The following is a 20,125-nucleotide window of genomic DNA, read 5'->3' as shown; positions in this document are numbered from 1 at the left end:
CTTCTGAATATATAAAGCTTTGCATTGTGTTAGCTAACTTAACCCTGATCACATCTGAGCTGCTTAAAGGAATAGTTCAACCAAATATGAAGATTTGCTGAAAATGTTCTCACCCTCTGGCTTTTTAAGATGAGTTTGTTTCTCCATCAGAACAGATGTGGAGACATTTAGCATTACATCACTTGCTCACCAGTGGATTCTCCATGATTTTCTTACTTAGTATTTTTGTCATGTTTTCCATTACAGAAATCAAAATATTATTAAAGGGGTGGTTGACTGTTTTTTTTTTTCTAGGCTTGATTGTGTTTATGGGGTGCAGTCAAACATGTCCATGCTTCGTTTTTTTAAAAATTCATTATTTTTCACATAATTTACCTTTATTCCACACCTCTCTGTCCCTTCTCTGATAAACGCCCTGTTTATTTCCTGGTTTTATGAAGCCCCTCCCTCAGAAATATGTGATGGGCTCTGATTGGTTAGCTGGTCCAGTGTGTTGTGATTGGCTAAACGCCTCTACTGTGTGTCTGAATGTCCTGCCCCTCACCTCATGTGCTCCGGTTGTATTGTAAACAATGGCATTGTCTATATCGCTTATCAATTTGAGCCCAATTGAGACCCAGAGGATATCAGTGAAGAGGATTGCGCAGAACCTGTGCAAGCAAGGCTTTTAATGGTATGTATTTTTTAGTTTGTTGTTGGTTCATACTTTTAGATACGCTGTTGCTTCTGGCTAAAATACGAGTCCATCCTCAATATTGCTTTCTCCAATGAAAAAATTGTCTGGTCTGAATCAGTAGAGAAACATGCACAGATCAAGCACTGTTTACAAGCCAAAACAGTTCTAAACAAAAATGGAGATGAAGCATTAATGGACTTTTTCCCTGCTGCTTATTATTTATTGAGGATTCATATTTTAGCCAGCAAGTGATGATGTAAAGTTAAAACCCCTTAATAATGGATTTGTTTCTTACAAACACACAGCTTTTTGCTTAATTGATGGACTGGGGTGGTATGGATTATTGTATTGTTTTTATCAGCTGTTTGTACTCTCATTCTGACGGCACCCATTCACTGCAGAGGATCCATCGGTTAGCAAGTGATGTAATGCTACATTTCTCCAAATATGATGAAGAAGCAAACTCATCTACACCTCAAATGGCCTGACGGTGAGTAAAATTGTGACACATTTTTATTTTCACTCCTGTATTTGATTTGAATGGGAATTATCTAGTTTTCTTCTTAAGTTGTTGTGGTTGTTCTGCCTCCCAGCCACTGACATTCATAGAAACCAGATGATTGGAGCCAGTTTCTCCATCCCAGAACCTCTTTATCTCTGGTGGAAATGTGTAATGATGATAAGCGGAAAAGCTTTCACCCAGTACTTTCTCTCTTCGAGCAGCGTTATCTCTCTATTGTAATGATGCAGCTCCTAACAGCCCTTGGAGTGACCTTTCTTTAATTAACTGCATCTTGATGAGCAGATCTACATAGAATGTGAAGGTTAATTAATGAAGTATCACTGCTAGTCTTAAAACCATCACCTAATGGATGACAGCTGGGCCCAGCACTCGCAATTTTACCAGCCAACTCATTAGCAACTCCGACCCGATTGACGGCTCTTCTTTGGTCTGCGGACCATGAGCAAATTGTATTAAAAAAGAACAGGGGTCCCTGATTCCCTCTCATTTCATAGGAAATGTGATCGCTCCTCTCAGCAGATTCATATGCGATACTCCGTTTCAAAACGTACTTGAGGAAGCGAGAGCCAGAGGGCCACGCTTGCGTTCCCAAACGCACAATTCAGATCAGACTCTATAAAAAATGCAGATGAAAGCAATATAATATCTCCATAAAGATTCAGGAGTGTGTAATCTGTTTCCTGCAGTCTGATCTGTGACGGATGGTGATGGATAACTCCGGGTCGTAATAGCGCGCAGCTTCATCTTGATAAGACACCGTATTTGGGTGTCTTTTATTTCCGCATGCATTGCAACCCCGCTTATCGTTGCGATTAGAAGACATCAGATACACATTAGCAAATGGAACAGTGTAAAAAGTGTTTTATTACTGGAGGGGACAGACTGAAGGAGAGAAGATATGATTACTGGGCTGGTAGAGTTTCTAATACTTGGAGAGGAAAATTTGATAAAGCACACGAAAACTAACTTAACTTACTATGAGTGCATGGTCAGCTTTTAGCACGACGACCTTCAGAAGAAAACCAACTGTGAAATGACACAGCAGTGATGACCACCAGATGTGATGCAAAACATGACATATCTGGCCAAAAGCATTGTTTTTTGATTAGTAAATTATGCATTTTCATTTTTTGAGATGCTTTTTATAAGGGAAAAATCATTTGTAATACTAGAATAAATGAGAACAAAAAAATAATAACAACAGCTTTTATTTAGGAACTCTGAAAAAGTTATCATTGCCAAATATAATTATTATGCTGAGACAAAACAATTTGTAATACTTTAATTAAAAGGAAAAAAATAATACATAAGATTTTACTGAAGAACTTTGAAAAAGTGATCATTGCCAAATTTAATTAATATACAAAGACAAAACATTGCCCATATATATATTTTATTATTATTTATTTTTTTATTAGTAAACTTTGCATATTGATTATTTGAGATGCTTTTTATATCTAGGTGATCTGGAAAAAAAAATTATAATAATTTGTAATACTTTGTGAACTAAAAAAAATAAAATAAAATAAAAATGAACAAAACAGTTTTTATTGAAGAACCCTGAAAAAGTGATAGTAATAGCCAGATGTAATTAATATAGGGGGAGAAATCCAGAGAAAAGTATATTTGGCCAAAAATATATATATATTTTTTTTTGTTATTATTAGTAATCTTTGTATTTACATTCATTTGAATACTTTTTATATCATGGTGATCAGACAAACTTTGAGAACTAAAAAAAAACATTAGCATAACAGATTCTAAAACTGTGATAATTGTCAAACGTAATTTATTTAGTGACACATATTTGGCTAAAAGTAGTTTAGAGAACTAAAACTAAAGACGGCTTTTATTTAAGAACTCTGAAACGAATTGCCAATATTTGCATTTCCAATATTTGAGATACTTTTTTATATGTAATAAAACCTAAAGGTAAGATTATTTCTAATACTCTGAGAATAAAATTCAGTAAGGAATGGAAAAGTTGTAGTATACCAGCTTTTATTTAAAAGCTCAGAAACAGTGTTAATTGCCAAAAGTAGTTTCATGCCATAAATAACCTCATATCTGCTCAAAACGTTGCTTTTGCCATTGTGATCTGCTGTAATTTGTGAGCTTTGCATTTTCATTACTCAAGCTTATTATAATGATATACTATCCTATAGCCTTACAGGCAAAAATGTCCACTTTAGGGATCAAATAAAGATACTCAATTAGGCCTTAATGTGACAGCATGTTGAAATACTACCCATCCATGAATTCCCACAGTAATGCATTAGTACTGCCAGTTAAACTACAGTAAACTAGATACTAGATACAAGTCATTAATGCAAAATATAAACAATAACTCTTAGAACTAGTTTTCTCTAGTCATTTATTAATATCATATTTTTAAAATTAAATATCTACTCCATCATTTACTCACCAAACCTAATGCAACAACTAATGTTTAGACCGTCATTACAGTGATGACGGCCCTTTTGTTTTCTTTTCTAAAACTAAAGTTTCAAAGCTTTTAATTCCTCCAACAGTGTTGTTTAATTCATTAAGAGCAAAATCTTTCTTAGAGTTACTGAGCAATTGCAGGACTGTGAGCTTCACACAATGTGAATGATTTGGGGCATGTTGTGCATCTCTTTGCAGTCTGCACCACATCAATCAGATTGACCCTGTTTCTTCCACCTTTTAGCTTTTTTTGCTGCCTGACACATTAGACATACAGCTGCTGCTAAACAAGAGCAAACATCAAAGTGACTGTCCACATCTGTGACTGAAGACAGCAGACCAAACTTCACTGAAACCTGATCTTCAGCCTGTGCTGCTGACTGAAACCTGTAGATCAAACTAAAACATGCATCTATCTATCTATCTATCTATCTATCTATCTATCTATCTATCTATCTATCTATTATCTATTTATCTGTCTGTCTGTCTCTATCTATCATCTATCTATATGTCTGTCTTAAAAACTTAAATATTTTTGGTCTCATTTATAATTAAGTGCCCTGTACTGATGCGTTAAATTGACAGTTAATATCTGTCACTGCTGAATGTTCATCTGTTGCTGAATGGCTGCATTTGCGATTGTTCATCCGTGGAAAGTGCATCCAGGTAGTCAGCTAAAACTCTTCCTGTGCTGCGCTCATGTCACCAAAGACAGGCCCGTCTCACACTGCAACTCACCAGCGTTTGAACGCAGATTCGCTGGCGCAGCACTTTAACGTTTCTGTCTGAAATATCTGACACCAGACACTTTCCCGGGACCGCTGAGGATTCTGGGAGGGGGTTTAGCAATCTTGACAGGGACCCTCCCCTGTAGTGCCTTGTTTTTTTCCCATTAGTTTGGAGCGGAGACTCTTGCCCTTAAGACCCAGGGACCGGAGCGGATTTAAGTGGGCAGTCAGGAGAATCCCGGCGGTGTGGCAGGTGTGAGATCTGGCTTCATTAGCTCCCAACACCTCTGTCCAATTACAAGACTCGCACCAGCGGTGACAACCCTGAGCACGTGTGTGTGTGTGTGTGTTACAGGGTGTGTATGTCCTATCAGTACCTGACACTCTGCTCTTATCATACTACTTTCATGTTTTGCCACATCTTCATTTCAAATGTGAAAAACAACGTACCTTCATTCGACGTGTCAAATATCAAACATTCTTGCATTCATTAAGTTTAGAGTGATTACACTACAGTATAATGGTGAGCATACATTTCTGACAAATGCAGATGATTAGGAAAAAAAAATTCTGATACACCTCATTACTGTATTCAAACATCCATGTAAATTGCAATTCATACAGGCTAGGACTTCAATTCCACATGTGTTTTCAGTATTTTATTGATTGTTTGATTGATTGATTGTTTTATTATTATCATCATCATCATTTATTTGGCAGACTTAAATTCAAAAAGTGTCTAGGTTGTTTATTGTTTAACATATTTTCATTGACATGAAGAAACAAGTCTCAGCATAAGCTGAAAAGGCTTTTAGTAGTACGCAAAAAAAAATCATGATTTATTAAGAAGTGAATATATACACACACACACACATTTGATTAGAGCTTACAGCTCATTAAAGTCAAAAATCCAGTATCTCATAATATTAGAACATTTCTTAAGATCAATCAAAAAAGGATTTGCAAAACAGAAAAGTTCAAGTTCTTTAAAGTATGTTCATTTATGCACTCAATACTTCGATCAGCCTGTGGCTCTGCTGAGGCATTATTGAGCCTTCAGCTCGTCTGGATTGTTGGATCGACTGTTTCTCATCTTTCTCTTGACAATATCCCATAGATTCCATATGGAGTTCAGGTCAGGCATGTTGGCTGGCCAATCAAGCACAGTAATATCATGGTCAGAAAACCACTTGGAAGTGGTTTTGGGACTGTGGGCAGGTTCTAAAGTCCTGCTGGAAAAGCAAATCAGCATCTCCATAAAGCTTGTCAGCAGATGGAAGCATAAAGTGCCCCAAAATCTCCTGGTAGACGGCTCCATTGACTTTGGACTTGATAAAACACAATGGACCAACACCAGCAGACGTCACGTCACCCCAAATCATCACTGACTGTGGAAACTTCACACTGGACTTCAAGCAGCTTGGATTCTGTGCCTCTGCACTCTTCCTCCAGACTCCAGACTTCAGACCTTGATTTCCAAATGAAATGCAAAATTTACTTTTATCTGAAAAGAGGACTTTGGACCACTGAGCAACAGTCCAGTTCTTTTTCTCCTGAGCCCAGGTAAGATGCATCTGACGCTGTTTCTGTTTCAGAAGTGGCTTGGTAGCTCTTTTCCTGAAGACGTCTGAGCGTGGTGACTCTTGATGCACTGACTCCAGCTTCAGTCCACTCCTTGTGAAGCTCTCCCAAGTGTTTGAATCAGCTTTGCTTGAAAGTATTCTCAAGCTTGCGGTCATCCCTGTTGCTTGTGCACCTTTTGCTACCTAATTTTTTCCTTCCAGTCAACTTTGCATTTAATATGCTTTGATACAGCACTCTGTGAACCCCTTTCAGTAAAGACCTTGTGTGGCTTACCCTCTTTGTGGAGGGTGTCAATGATTGTCTTCTGGACCATTGCCAATTCAGCAGTCTTTCCCATTATTGTAGTTTTAGAGAACAAGAGACTCCTGGAATTTATACTGTAGGGATGGTCATTTACTGAAACTCAATTGTAAATATTATACAATTTTGAGATACTGTATTTTTGACTTTCATGAGCTGTAAGCTCTAATCATCAAAATTAAAACAAAAAAACTTTTGAAATATTTTACTTTGCATGTAATGAATCTAGAATATAAATCTTCACTTTTTGAGATGCACCTGTGTCTGTGTGTGTGTGTGTGTGTGTGTGTGTGTGTGTCTAAGACCTTCATTAGATCCTCCACCGAAATGATTATATTATAATCAACATTATAATGCTAATACAGGCTATCTACGGTGTCAGCGAGTTTCTGTATGTACACCATGATGCATGCAAATACTGTTTGTCTGCATGCAGTTAGGGATGATGCTTTTTTTCATAATCACTTTTATTTTAGAATAATTGAGATACTTTGATAGTTCTTATTAATGTTTTGAATCTGCTATTTTATTTTATTATACATATATTGTGTTAAATTTAAAATGAGAATGTTGTCTTGGAAGCTGGCTGAAATAAAACTTAAGCAAAAATATGATTTAATTAAAACATTATTTTGAAAATTGTATTAAAAATCATTCTTAATATTATAAATAAATATTTAGGCTTTTTTCTGGGAAATTTTACATATATATATAGTTGCTAGGGAGTTGCTTGGTTCTCTTTTCAATTCACCTAACATAAAATCATTCAATCACATCGAAAAGTAATGGGACTTAGAGCTCCTTTTCTAGATGTGACTTTGAGAGTCTACATTTTTGCATTGACCTGAATCTATTATAGCCATAAAACAGAGTAAAGTAGACATCTGCATTGAGTTGAATTCACTGGACACTTCTGGGTTAGAAATGAAAGCAACTGTTTTCAAACAGCTTATTAGATGTGAAGAGCCCATAGATCGTCAGAAGATTATTAAAAAGACGGCAGATCCCGGGGTCCCGCTGGAGTCTGTGCAGTGCATTCTGCCCTGAGCCACTGATGATTCTACTGTCTAGTTTAGTGTTTATTAGTGTGCTTTTAAAGGCCTGATTTTGCCTGAAGTCACTCTCTTCGGTTTCATTTTTTGCTCTCTGGTTCTTCATTCTTCAGATATCATGTGCATTATTTAGTCCAGACAATCCACTTTACATCCAGGACCTTTCTGTGCTAGCAGATTTTTGGGTGTGTATAGCCAATGTGTTTACATTAATGATATAGATATGGTTTTTATTGTTATTTTATATGTTTTTAAATAATAAATAAAATGTTTTATTATATTTTATTTTAACAACAAATGTTATTTTAATGTGTTATTATTATTATTATTATTAATAATAATAATATTATAAATCATAATGCTATTATAATTTATGAGATTATTTTTTATTTATTATTATTACTATTATTAATATTATTATTTAAAACCTTCAATAAAAAAATCTGTTTAAAAATACATTTCTTGTTAATAAATAGTATGTTATTATATATTTTTAACAGCAACAATAAAACAATATTATTATTATTATTGGAAATAATTAATAATAATATTAACAATATTTAAATCAAACCTTTAACAAAAAAATATTTATAAAAATATAAATTTATCACTAAAATAAATATACATATATAATACATATATATCCATAATATTTTATTATACATTTTAACAGCAACAATAATTTTTTTAGCATTATTATTGCTGGAAATAATAATAATAATAATAAAGCATTATAATAACTTGTTTGCTTATTTGATTTTATTTTTATTATTTTTATTATTATTAAAACAAAAATTGCTAAAACATTTTTTTCCATTATCATAGCTTAGCTGTAGTTTGGGGACAAAATTGTTCCCTGAAATCTGAAATCTCTCTTTGGGGAAATTCAGGGGTGTCTGCAATTGAAGAAATTATTAATAAATTATTATTATTTTAATAAAGTGCAGGAAAAAAAAGTCTGATGTAAAAAGTATGATTTGCTTTATATAAAACGTTTATGGTCTGTCTTCATGCAAGTAAACATGTGTTTGTGCCATGAAATACACAGAGATGTGATGTTTTCCAGACGTTATATCTGATAATGATAACAGCTGTTGAGCTCCATTCATACTCTACATGTGTGTATAATTTGTCATGCAGCTCAAACCAAACATGGACCTTCAGAACGTCTTTTCCTGTTCCTCCTCACGTCCTAAACACATCACCCCGCTGTACACATCCAATTCCTCTCTTCTCTTTCATCCGTTCCAGTTTTACTGATATTATTTAGCAGGACATTGTTGCTGTAACCTTAGGCTGAGTGAAACCTGGCGTGGATCTTCAGACGATTAAACCCAGACAGAAACGTTTAGTTTACAGGTGTCTTCATGTTCATCTTTCCTTTCATCTTCCAGAGTTTTAAGCTGACTCATTTTTGCATTTATGTGTTGTCGTAGCATTAGAAGAGATGTTGAAACATGCCCTGTCTCTGCCCCCGTTTTCCATAAACAACGAGGAAACGGGGCCGTTTGACAAATAATGTAAACATGGCATAACATCTGTTTATGGGATGTTGGGAAATTATGAAGGCTGAGAATTTCAAGAACGTTAAAAGATTATTAAAACTGGTCCCATGGGGAACTCCACAGTCCTTGCAAAATATTTATTTAAAGCACGTTGATTAAATCGGTATTATCGCCTGTTGTATTTCTGCTAATGCATGCAATAGAAGTGGTTTGTCGTTGCTCAAGGATGAGTTATGCAGTCTTAAGGTTTTCAGAATGTCTTGTTGAGTGCCTTACGACAAACCCAAAAACTTCAGGCAACAGATTTAACAAGCTTGCCACCATTCTTCAGACAAAAATGAAACTTCTGTCATTTATTTAACCTCATGTTGTCCCAAAGCTACCATACAATGCTGTATTCACACATCTCACTGCTGTACATTTCAGGTCCTTTTTGCAGCTTGAGGGCCCTTGGTCACTGTATGCTTTTGTTTAATAGAAATTAAACAAAATATAAAAAATATTATTATTATTGTTGTTGTTAACTTTATAGCAAATTATTTATTGTAATAATAAAGCATTAAAAATATGTATTTGATTTTGATTACTATTTATAGTAAATTATTTATAATAATAATAATAATAACAAAGCATTAAAATAATGTATTCACTTTTTATTATTATTATTATCATTATATTTTGTTGTTTAAATAGTTTCAGCATTACTATAATTAATATAGTTAATATTGTTTTGATAAAAGCAATAAATACAATATATTATAATATATAAAAACAGATGTTTTCAATGTAAAAATATATGATTTTAATATACAAGATGCTCACCAGAAGTCCACCAAATAATAATAATAATTTTAAATATTATTATAATTGTTGAGGTTGAATTAATATAGTTTTAATATGATTAGAATTATAAAATATGTTTATTAAAATTATTTTAATAAAAACAATATATATGAACAGATATAAAATATGATATAAAATAAAAAAAACAGTATAAAAATATAAAAAAAATATATATAAAAATGTCCAAATATAATATGACTTTGATATGTTCACCAAAAAAAATAATATATATTATTATTATTTTTATGTTGTTGTTGATGGTATTGTTTTAAAATATTTTTAATTATATATAATACTTATATTATTGATATTATTGTAATTATTACTATATACATTTGTTAATATTATTTTAATTAAAAAAATTATTATTATTATTATAAAACTGATATTTTCCAATCAAAAATATAATATGATTTTAATGTTCACCAGATGTTCGCAAATAAATATAAATAAATAAATAAATCCATTTGGATCAACATGAAGTTTAGACATGGTGGATCTGAGTCAAGATCTCACGTAAGATCTTGAAGACTCAGATCCGTCGTGTCTAAACTATGTCTGGACATTTGACATAATCATCAGCCCCAGGAATGTCATTTATATATTTTTTAAATGTTTGATGTGGTAAATGTGGTCAAGCAATATCCCAACTAACATTCATGACAGTTCCTTTCATTTCTTCAGTTTCACAATATGTGAAAATCCAGATCTGATCTGCCTCTGAATCACAGCATATGGGAATAAAAATGGCGTGTAAATTAATGATGAGTGGGATTACTCACACCCTTCACACCACAACCTGAGCAGAATGGCCTGAGGTGACGAAGAATTATATGTAAATATTTTATTGAATATAACTCAGAGAAATAAATGTGGTAGTCAGTATGTCGTCTGCTAACGGCGATGGATATACATATACTCTCTGAAAGAGTTTGTTTTGTGAGACTCTAATCTGTTTTGTGCTGTTTTTAGCTCAAGATCAGCGCTCTCTAATAATAATGAATAAAATATTAATCTTTGTCCACTGCAGTGAATGTGTTTTGTATTAATAAACCTGAATACATTAAACATCCTGGACTTCTCTGATATAATAAAATGATTGGGAGTGTGCCCAATATGATCATTAATATTTGGTATAGTATTGAAATTGTATAAATTGATAATAATAATAAAACAGTGCATTTAAAGTCGTAATAATATACACTCTGTGATATTACAAATAATATATGTAAATGTATATACTTAAAATCATGTTAATAAAATGTATTTATTAGTAATTATTATAAAGAAAATGGTAACATTATTAAAAACAACAACAATAATAATAATAATAACAATAATAATGCTACACAATTCTAGTAGTACATATATAGTATAAATAATATATTACATGTTAAATGTTTACATTATGTATAAAATATAATGTATTATTATATTATTACATTTTTTGATTATATAATAATACATATATTTATTGTTTTTATGAAAATAATATTAAATATATACATATTATAAATGCTCAGAGTATTTCAAAACAATATATTATATATGCTATAAATTATTATTATTGTTCAATACATATAATTATATATTTATATATAATTTATGCACTTGTATAGATTATTTAATTGTATAAATAATCATTTAAAGACAACAACAATAATAATTATAAATAAAAAAAATTATTATAATGTGTTGTTATTATTTAAAATATTTTTTTATAAAATAAATATATAATATTTAATAAATATAATATAATATAATAATTTAAAAAAATGCAGATTAGCCAAATAAGACGTGTTAAAGAGCTGCTCAAACCTTCCTATAGATTGCGTCTCATTGTGGTGAATAGTGGAGCTCTGCTGCCACCGTGTGTTCATCTGATGCAACTGCAGTCAACATCCTGCGAGACAGTGAACAATTAAAAGTCCTCGCCACGTGTCTGATGTCTTGTGACAGCATGCAGCCATTAAACAGCTGTCGAGCTCATCTGGCCTCAAAACAACTGCCAGAGACACTCATCTCCATATTCCTCAACGACACACAGCAGGCCACGAGTTTAGTCTTTTCTGCACAAAAACTGACTGAATGTATGACATATAACAGCAAGTTTACGACTATAATGTGCTTTTTGAGCAAGTGACATAATTTGAACACAAACAAGTGATATAAAGCGAAAACGTTAGATGATTAGATACTTATAAATGACATATTACTTGCAGCTTTGGGCTAGAATTGTCATATAACACTCTCCATGTATTAAATGTGAATTTCCCTGGTATCTAAAAGTGAAGAATGAAATGTCATTTACCGGGAAAACACGTTGTAAGTGCGTCGTTATGAGGAAAGGTTAACTGAACACGTGCACCTGGTAGCAATGTTTATTTGTTTGTGGTCAAATACTCGCTCCTGGCGCACGAGGCGCTGCTGCGCTGAGTGATGAAATGATGTTTACCGTCAAGCAGCTCACACTGTCGCAAAAGCTTGAGCTCTGCTGAAAACCGTGTGAAATGAAGGGGACGCAGAACAACAAAGCGAATTAAAGTTATCAAATACTTCACAGGTCGACTCTCAGCTGGCAGCTTCATCCACATGGCAACGTTCAACGGAGAAGGTACATACAGATATCACCTATATGTGCAAAATTCCACAAAACACTGTTAGAACAGATTTGAGAAGAAATTCCAGGTAAATAATCACAACCATGATTCAGATATTGACGCTATTAAGCAGATAGATTAAAGAATTAAAGTAATTTTTAATATAAAATACTAATAATGTTTAACAATTGTATTTATTGCGCTACAGACATTGATGTTCATATTACAATTTGATATAAGCCTATTTAATGTTTCTGATATAACCCTCCAAAAGTTTGGAAACACCCTAGAAAAGTGGGGTTTTGGACAATATTGGCATGAATCCTTTTTAATTTGTGATAATTTTGCGCTGATAAGGGACAACACAAACATATTTTATTACATAAACAGCTTATGCATAGAAAAAACAAAAATTTTCGATGCATCAAAATATCCAGCATTTGCAGCTATTACAGCTCTGCATAATCTGGGCATCCGAGCTGTCAGTTTATTCAAATATTGACTTTGAATTGGCAATCAATTGTTGAAGCTACAGTATTAAGGTGTGCTGACCCAAAAATCTGATCCAGAAACATGGGCCAAGTTTAAACCGGTAACCATGGCAAAGTGGCATGTCTGACTTTGCCAGTATTATGTTTTATTGCTGGTCTTCAATGATAATGTCAAGTTACATTAATGTATTTGCACCAAAAAATAATAAGGATTTATGCTGATATTGTCCAAAACCACACTTTGCCAGGAGTGTTTCCAAACTTTTGGAGGGCAGTGTATCTTACAATTTTATATATATATATATATATCAAAGTTAAACATACACATTTATTGCTCGGTGTAAAAAGTGAAATATCTGCATTATATGAAGCTTAAAGATGTTTTATTTTATTTCACATTTACATATAAAATCATTTATATATTTCATTTCATTTATATTCATATATATTAAATGTATTTATTGAATACTCATTTTTTTCCCCCATATTTATATGCATCCATATACATAATAGTAATACACAGCATTCAGAGTTGTAATAATATGTAATATACATGCATACACATTGCATGGTGTAAAAAGTGAAATATCTGCACTATATGACGCTTAAAGATTTTTTGATTTCATATTTATGCAAAATAATATATTTCATTTATATACAGATTGAATACTTGAATACTTTTTTCCCTATATATATATATATATTTCTCACAGGAGTCAACCACCTGTTAGTAGAAGGGAGTCCTGACATCCACATCTGTGGCTTCTGCAAACAGCAGTACAACAACGTTGACCACTTTTTTGCGCACAAGCAAAATTGCTGTCAGATCCCATCGACTCATATATCAGCCCGAAGCGCTGGACCCAGTGGTGAGTCTATTGTCCAAGTACTCATGTTATGATTAGTGCGGTCAAATGATCAATCACATCCAAAATAAAGTTTTTTTTATGTGTATATAAATACAAACACATGCATGTATGTATTTAAGAAAAATGTTATGTTTATATATTAAATGTATATAATAGAAAATATAAGAATATGAATATATACATGTAAATATTTTCAAAATCTATACAGTATGTGTGTGTATTTATAAATGCATAATAAATATACACAGAACACATATTATGCAAACAAAAACTTTTATTTTATTAATCGTTTGACGGCACTAGTTATAATGGGTCCTTATACGTACTCATGTTTATAATGATCCTTCAGTTAGTAGACTTTGCTGTTTTCTAATGACAAAAGTGTTTTTTTCAGAGTCGTTTCAGACATGTGTACCAAAAGTAAAAAAGCCCCTGTCCAAAGCTCAGAAAACCCCCTCCAAAAAGCTGAAACCAAGTCAAAAAAGACACACTTGCACATTCTCAGGTTAGTGTCAGCAACACATTGCATTTCTTATATTCTTATATTTACTTTTAAGGTATAAAAAGTGAAATATCTACACTGTATGGAGCTTAAAAGATGTTTTGTTTAATTTTGTGCCCTTAGGTTGTACATTCAAAACTCAGTATGGCCAAAAAGATATGGAGAGACATATTTTAACACATACTGGTAAGTCATTTCATCTCTGTTTTGCATCTTATGCTTTATCATTATTAAATGATGCCAAATGAACCTGCTGAAGTGCTGATCTCTGACTCCTTTCTTCAGGTGAGAGGCCTTTTGAATGTGAACTCTGCCATAAACGCTTCAGTCGTCGCGATAAGCTGAATCTCCACAGCCGTTTGCACACAGGAGAGAAACCGCATAAGTGTAAGTACTGTCCGTACGCGGCGGCCGACAGCAGTAGCCTGAAGAAGCATCTTCGCATCCACTATGACGAGAGACCCTTTAAATGTCAGATATGCCCCTACGCCAGTCGCAACTCAAGCCAGCTGACCGTTCACCTCCGATCTCACACAGGTGAGACAGCGCCACAGACACTGTGTATTTCCAAGGATTTGAAATGTGTCAAACGTTTGGGGTCAGTGAGATATTTTCTTCATTTTTATGGGTGGGGAGGGACGAGGTCATGTCAAAAGACATGATTGATTCAGTCAGTGTGGAAGAACTTGACTGGTCTGCAGAAAGCCAAGTCCTGATCCCAGCTGAACACCTCTGGTGTGACTTTATATGCAGACCTTGAGCCAAAAACACCAATGACTTGTATAGACACTATAAGGACAAAAGTGTTGGGACACCCCCTTCTTTAGAACAGAAAAAGGCACTAACAAAACTGTGGCAACAAAGATGGAAACATAATTAATGTATTAAAAAATTGTATTTCCATCTTTGTTGCAACAGTTTTGGACGTGTCTAAAATGACAGTACCCTTATATACAAGTCATTGGTGTTTGGTGATGAGATTTTGGCTCAAGGTCTGCATTTAAAGTCACACCAGAGGTGTTCAGCTGGGATCAGGACTTGGCTTTCTGCAGACCAGTCAAGTTCTTCCACACCGACTCAATCAATCATGTCTTTTTGAACCGTGTCTTATACACAGAGGCACTGTCATGTTAGAATAGAAAAGGGTCCTGTCCAAACTTGCTATAAAATTAGAAGCACACAATTCCCTAGAATATCATTATATGCTTTAACATCAAGATTTGTTCTCATAGAAATGACTAAAGTAGTCAAACATGTTCATTAGAAGGGGGTGACCCAATACTTTTGGCAGTTTAGTGTATGTGTGTATATATGTATATACGTGTGTGTGTGTGTGTATACACATATATGAAGAGTTTATTTGCAAAAACAAATAACTGTTTTTTTTTGTTTTTTTTTCAAAAATCTTTTTTTTTGTTATCATGTTTGTTTATATATATATATATATATATATATATATATATATATATATATATATATATATATATATGCGCATGCACACACACAGCAGGTAAAATAAGAGTTGAACACTTCACCAATTTTCTCTTGACATGAAACTTTCACCAGATGTCGGTAACAACCCAAGTAAACCATACATACAAAGAAAACAATGCAATTAAGTTCTGTGTATTAAAATGGAATGATGCAGGGAAAAAGTATTGAACACGCTTACTGAAATTGATTTAATATTTTGTACAAAAGCCTTTGTTGGAAATGACAGCTTCAAGGCGCCTCCTGTATGGAGAAACTAGTCTTATGCATTGCTCAGGTGTGATTTTGGCCCATTCTTCCACACAGTCTTCAAATCTTGAAGGTTCTGTGGGCCTCTTCTATGAGCTCTGATCTTTAGTTCTTTCCATAGGTTTTCTATTGGATTTAAGTCAGGTGATTGACTGGGCCATTCTAGGAACTTTATTTTCTTTCTCTGAACCCAATTGAGAGTTTCCTTGGCTGTGTGTTTGGGATCATTGTCTTGCTGAAATGTCCACCCTCATTTCATCTTCATCATCCTGGTAGACGGCAGCAGATTTTTTATCAAAAATATCTCTGTATAGTTTTCCATTCATCCTTCCTTCAATTATATGCATTTTGCCAGTGCTACAGCATGATGTTTTGGGGTGATGTGCAGTGCCATTTGACCTCCAAACATGGTGTATTATGGCATCCAAAGAGTACACTTTTTGTCTCTTCTGGCCAGATTATATTCTCCCAGTATTTCACAGGCTTGTCTAAATGGTGTGCAGAAAACTTTAAATGAGCTTCAGCATGCTTTTTCTTTAGCAATAGAGCCTTGCATGGTGAGTGTGCATACAGGCCACGGCGGTTGAGTGCATTACTTATCGTTTTCTTTGAAACAATTTTACATGCTAAATCCAGGTCTTTCTTGAAGCTCTCTGCAAGTGGTCCTTGGCTCTTGGACAACTCTTTTGATAATTCTTTTCACTCCTCTGTCAGAAATCTTGTGAGGAGCACCTGGTTTATGGTGAAATGATGTTCTTTCCCCTTCCAGATTTTGGCCCCAACAGTGCTCACTGGAACATTCAGAAGTATAGAAATCCTTCTGTAACTAATGCCGTTAGTATGTTTTGCAACAATAAGGTTGCGAAGGTCTTGAGAAAGCTCTTTGCTTTTACCCATCATGAAATGTTTCTTGTGTGACACGTTGGTAATGTGACACCTTTTTATAGGCCATCAGTTGGGACTGAACCAGCTAATATTAGTTTCCAATGACAAGGGGCAGGATTGCTTTCTAATTACTGATAGTTTTCAGCTGGTGTCTTGGCTTTCCATGGCTTTTTGCACCTCCCTTTCTTCATGTGTTAATAATACTTTCACTCATTCCAATTTATTACACAGAACTTAATTTCTGAACTTCTTTGGTTTGCTTTCTCTATATGTATGGATTACTTGGATTGTTACCAACATCTGGTGAAAATTTCATGCCAACATCACCTTCACAAATGTATTTACTGAAAAAAATTTTCAATACGTGTTCAATACTTATTTTACCTGCTATATATAATTTTACCTGCTAGGATAGAGATGTGTGTGTGTATATGTATATGTATATATATATATATATATATATATATATATATATATCTATATATATATATCCTTTGTATATAAAAAAAACTCTGATTAATAACAATTGTAATAACAAACAATAAATATCAACCAAAATCTTTTTTAAAAGCACAAAAATCAAGTTTTTTTTTTTCTAGTAGGTTTTTTTTTTCTAGTAGGTTTTTTTTTTCTAGTAGGGTTTTGTTTTCAGCCACAAAGGATTTCCTGGCAGCAATAATTTTTGAGAATTTACACTAATGCTTGTGAAACTTTGCCAAAAGATGAATAAGATAAAACTGCATGTGCATGTATTTTGCCCAGAAAATGACTAAATTAAAAAGTGTCAAAATATAATTGTACATCAGTGTATTTACTTGATAAGTATGTTGCTAACAAATCATGAATTGTTGAACAGCATCATTAGAACAATTTAGCTTTTTGTGATTGAGCAGAACAAGTTGTGGAAACTGTGATATATTGACTTCACATCCCTGGATGTTTCCTCAGGTGACGCTCCGTTCCAGTGCAATCAGTGCGATGCCAAATTCAAGATCAACTCTGACCTGAAGCGCCACAGTCTGGTTCACTCCGGCGAGAAGCCTTATAAGTGTGAACTCTGCGAGTACCGCTGTGCCATGAAGGCCAATTTAAAATCCCACGTGCAACTGAAACACAGCGCCTCCAACTCCTTCAGCTGCTTGAAATGCGACTTCCAGTGCTCCACCAAAGCCGCCCTGCGACACCATTCCCGCCAGCACCAGCCGGCCCAACCGCTGCAGTGCAGCGAGTGCACTTACTCCTGCTCCAGCAAGGGGGCGCTCAAGATCCACGAGCGCGTGCACTCGGACGAACGGCCCTTTAAATGCGAGCACTGTTCATTTGCTAGTAAGCAGCGCAGTAATTTGTTAATTCACAGGAGGAAGTGTCACGCGGATAAACCGGATAGGCAAGGTAAGTCCAGACAAGGAAGCGGGACGGGGGAGGAGCCACCTAAACCTCTTAGCTCGCGTTATCGGGCGAGACTGGAAGCGGCACGGGCGTTTCGTTGCGACCTATGCGAGGCTTCGTTCGTCAGGGAGGATTCTCTTCGCAGCCACAAGAGACAGCATAACAGTAACGTGCAACAAAAAACTCAAACTGTAACCTCCGTCGCAACCAACACGTCGTCTTCATACAGCACGACGCATCTTAAGATCATCATGGCGCCCTCAATAGGACCGGAGGCTACTTTTTTCCAAGCTTCCGCTGGAAAGACTGGAGCCGTTCTGCTCGGTCCGGAAGATCACAATGTGCTTTTGAACCCCGTAATACAGCATGTCAACATGCTAGCACCAGAGTCCGGCCTCGAGCACCAGACGGTTTTACTCACTCAAATCGACTCCAGTGAAACCACCTCTCAAACCGGTACTCAAAACTTCATCGCCTCCTGTTCTGCATCCGCTTCCGATGGCACGCACACCTTCATAACGTCCTGTTCTGACCTGGAAAGCCTCCACAAGCTCATCCAGGAGGGCGGGACTGAGGTTACGGTGGTAACGGAGGCGAATCCGACTATTGCCACCACAAAAGTACCCATGAACATTGATGGTTCCTCGTCTCAGGATGTGTCTAAGCTCCCAGTGGACGCTGAAGATAGTATAGATATGGGTCCACCAGAAACCATTCTTGTTCAAAGTCTCCCTCTGTCCATTTCAACACAGGACCAACAGGCTAACAAGTACCATCTGTCTCCACACCATTTATTTTCACACTCTAGTACGGTGGACATCAGTGATTCGTAGTTATATGAATAACAAGTTTCACTGTGATACAGACTTTAAACGCCATATTGAATTTAACACGGATGAAAACGAGGCTGTGAGGAATGGACTTACAGTTCTACAATGGCACGCACTGTATAAAGGTCCTAGATTGTCTAATTTTCACAACTTTACAGCTGATTTAGGAATTTTTTTTCTACTGAAAGTTCATTTTGTCAGCTGGATTGTCGGTATGTTGTTAAACAATCCATTGAACATGCTGTATTTCTATTCCTCACAGCCCCGTTTTCTTTCCTTTTAAATATGGCATTACCTTGACTGAGATCTATAAAGTTAAATTTAACTTTGTTTGGTTAATTTCCCATTTCTTTATCCAACTAATGCTTTGTTCATGTTGTGTTGGAATTATAAAACTCAGAAGTGTTTCAGTTTTCCATTTCAATGCTCATCCATGTGGAAAGTTTGTTGTAAATGACAACAAAAGCACACAATGTAACACCAGTGAATATGGTGTTGAGAATAAAACCGTTTACTTTTAACTGTTCAAACTGCTACCATTTTGGTCTAATCATGCACATTGATGAGAGAAATCACAGCCTTCATAAAATTAAGAGATTGTAATTTACAATTAAGAGTTTGAAAAAGACATGAATGGATCATTGTTTCATATTGAAGTTTTTGCATCAAATCAAAAGCGGATGAATTGTTTTTTCCTCTATTCTACAGTGAAATAAACATTCTTCTTTTTAAGTCATTGACTTGTTTTACCTTTTTAAATTGTGTTTTTGGTTTCCAGGTGGTCTGCACTGGTTAACCAAGAAGCAACGCTTCAAGTAACATACTCTAGACTACTCAAATATACTACCTTTCAAAAGTTTGGGGTCAGTAAGGTTTTTTTATTTTAATTTTTTTAAGAAAGTAGTACTTTTATTCAGCAAGGATGCATTAAATTGATCAAAAGTGTCAGTAAAGACATTTAAAACATTTTAAAAAAAACTTCTATTCATCATATGTGACCCTGGAGCACAAACCAGTCTTAAGTCGCTGGGGAATATTTGTAGCAATAGCCAACAATACACTGTATGGGTCAAAATTATTGATTTTTCTTTTATAGCAAAAATCATTAGGATATTAAGTAAAGATCATGTTCCATGAAGATATTTTGTAAATTTCTTACTGTA

At 34.5% G+C, this 20,125-nt stretch overlaps 1 protein-coding gene across 3 annotated transcripts; it reads left to right on the top strand.

Annotated features, from left to right (window-relative positions):
• Positions 1-12,124: 12,124 nt before the first annotated feature.
• Positions 12,125-19,697, top strand: LOC306859589 (uncharacterized protein). Of its 3 annotated transcripts, none has more exons than XM_079400691.1 (7): positions 12,125-12,270; positions 13,461-13,616; positions 14,011-14,121; positions 14,242-14,304; positions 14,404-14,655; positions 17,692-18,939; positions 19,225-19,697. In XM_079400691.1, the coding sequence occupies exons 1-7, from the start codon at positions 12,249-12,251 to the stop codon at positions 19,260-19,262; spliced, it is 1,890 nt and encodes a 629-aa protein (XP_079256817.1). In that variant the 5' UTR covers positions 12,125-12,248; the 3' UTR covers positions 19,263-19,697. The 3 variants fall into 3 exon arrangements, with proteins under 3 accessions (XP_079256817.1, XP_079256819.1, XP_079256818.1); XM_079400693.1 differs by having other exon boundaries at positions 17,692-18,488; positions 19,225-19,692; XM_079400692.1 differs by lacking the exon at positions 19,225-19,697 and having other exon boundaries at positions 17,692-19,090.
• The last annotated feature ends 428 nt before the right edge of the window (positions 19,698-20,125 follow it).

The sequence above is a fragment of the Barbus barbus genome (genome assembly GCF_936440315.1).
Source record: "Barbus barbus genome assembly, chromosome: 40".
NCBI classification, from domain to species: domain Eukaryota; kingdom Metazoa; phylum Chordata; class Actinopteri; order Cypriniformes; family Cyprinidae; genus Barbus; species Barbus barbus.
This window is presented reverse-complemented; position numbering and strand designations above follow the sequence as displayed.

Bases quoted from the DNA above. Each gene is read 5' to 3' on its own strand.
- LOC306859589 (XM_079400691.1), top strand. From the start codon at position 12,249: ATGGCAACGTTCAACGGAGAAG. The intron at 13,617-14,010 runs GTGAGTCTATTG...TGTTTTTTTCAG, and splicing joins CCGAAGCGCTGGACCCAGTG to AGTCGTTTCAGACATGTGTA. The intron at 14,122-14,241 runs GTTAGTGTCAGC...TTGTGCCCTTAG, and splicing joins ACACACTTGCACATTCTCAG to GTTGTACATTCAAAACTCAG.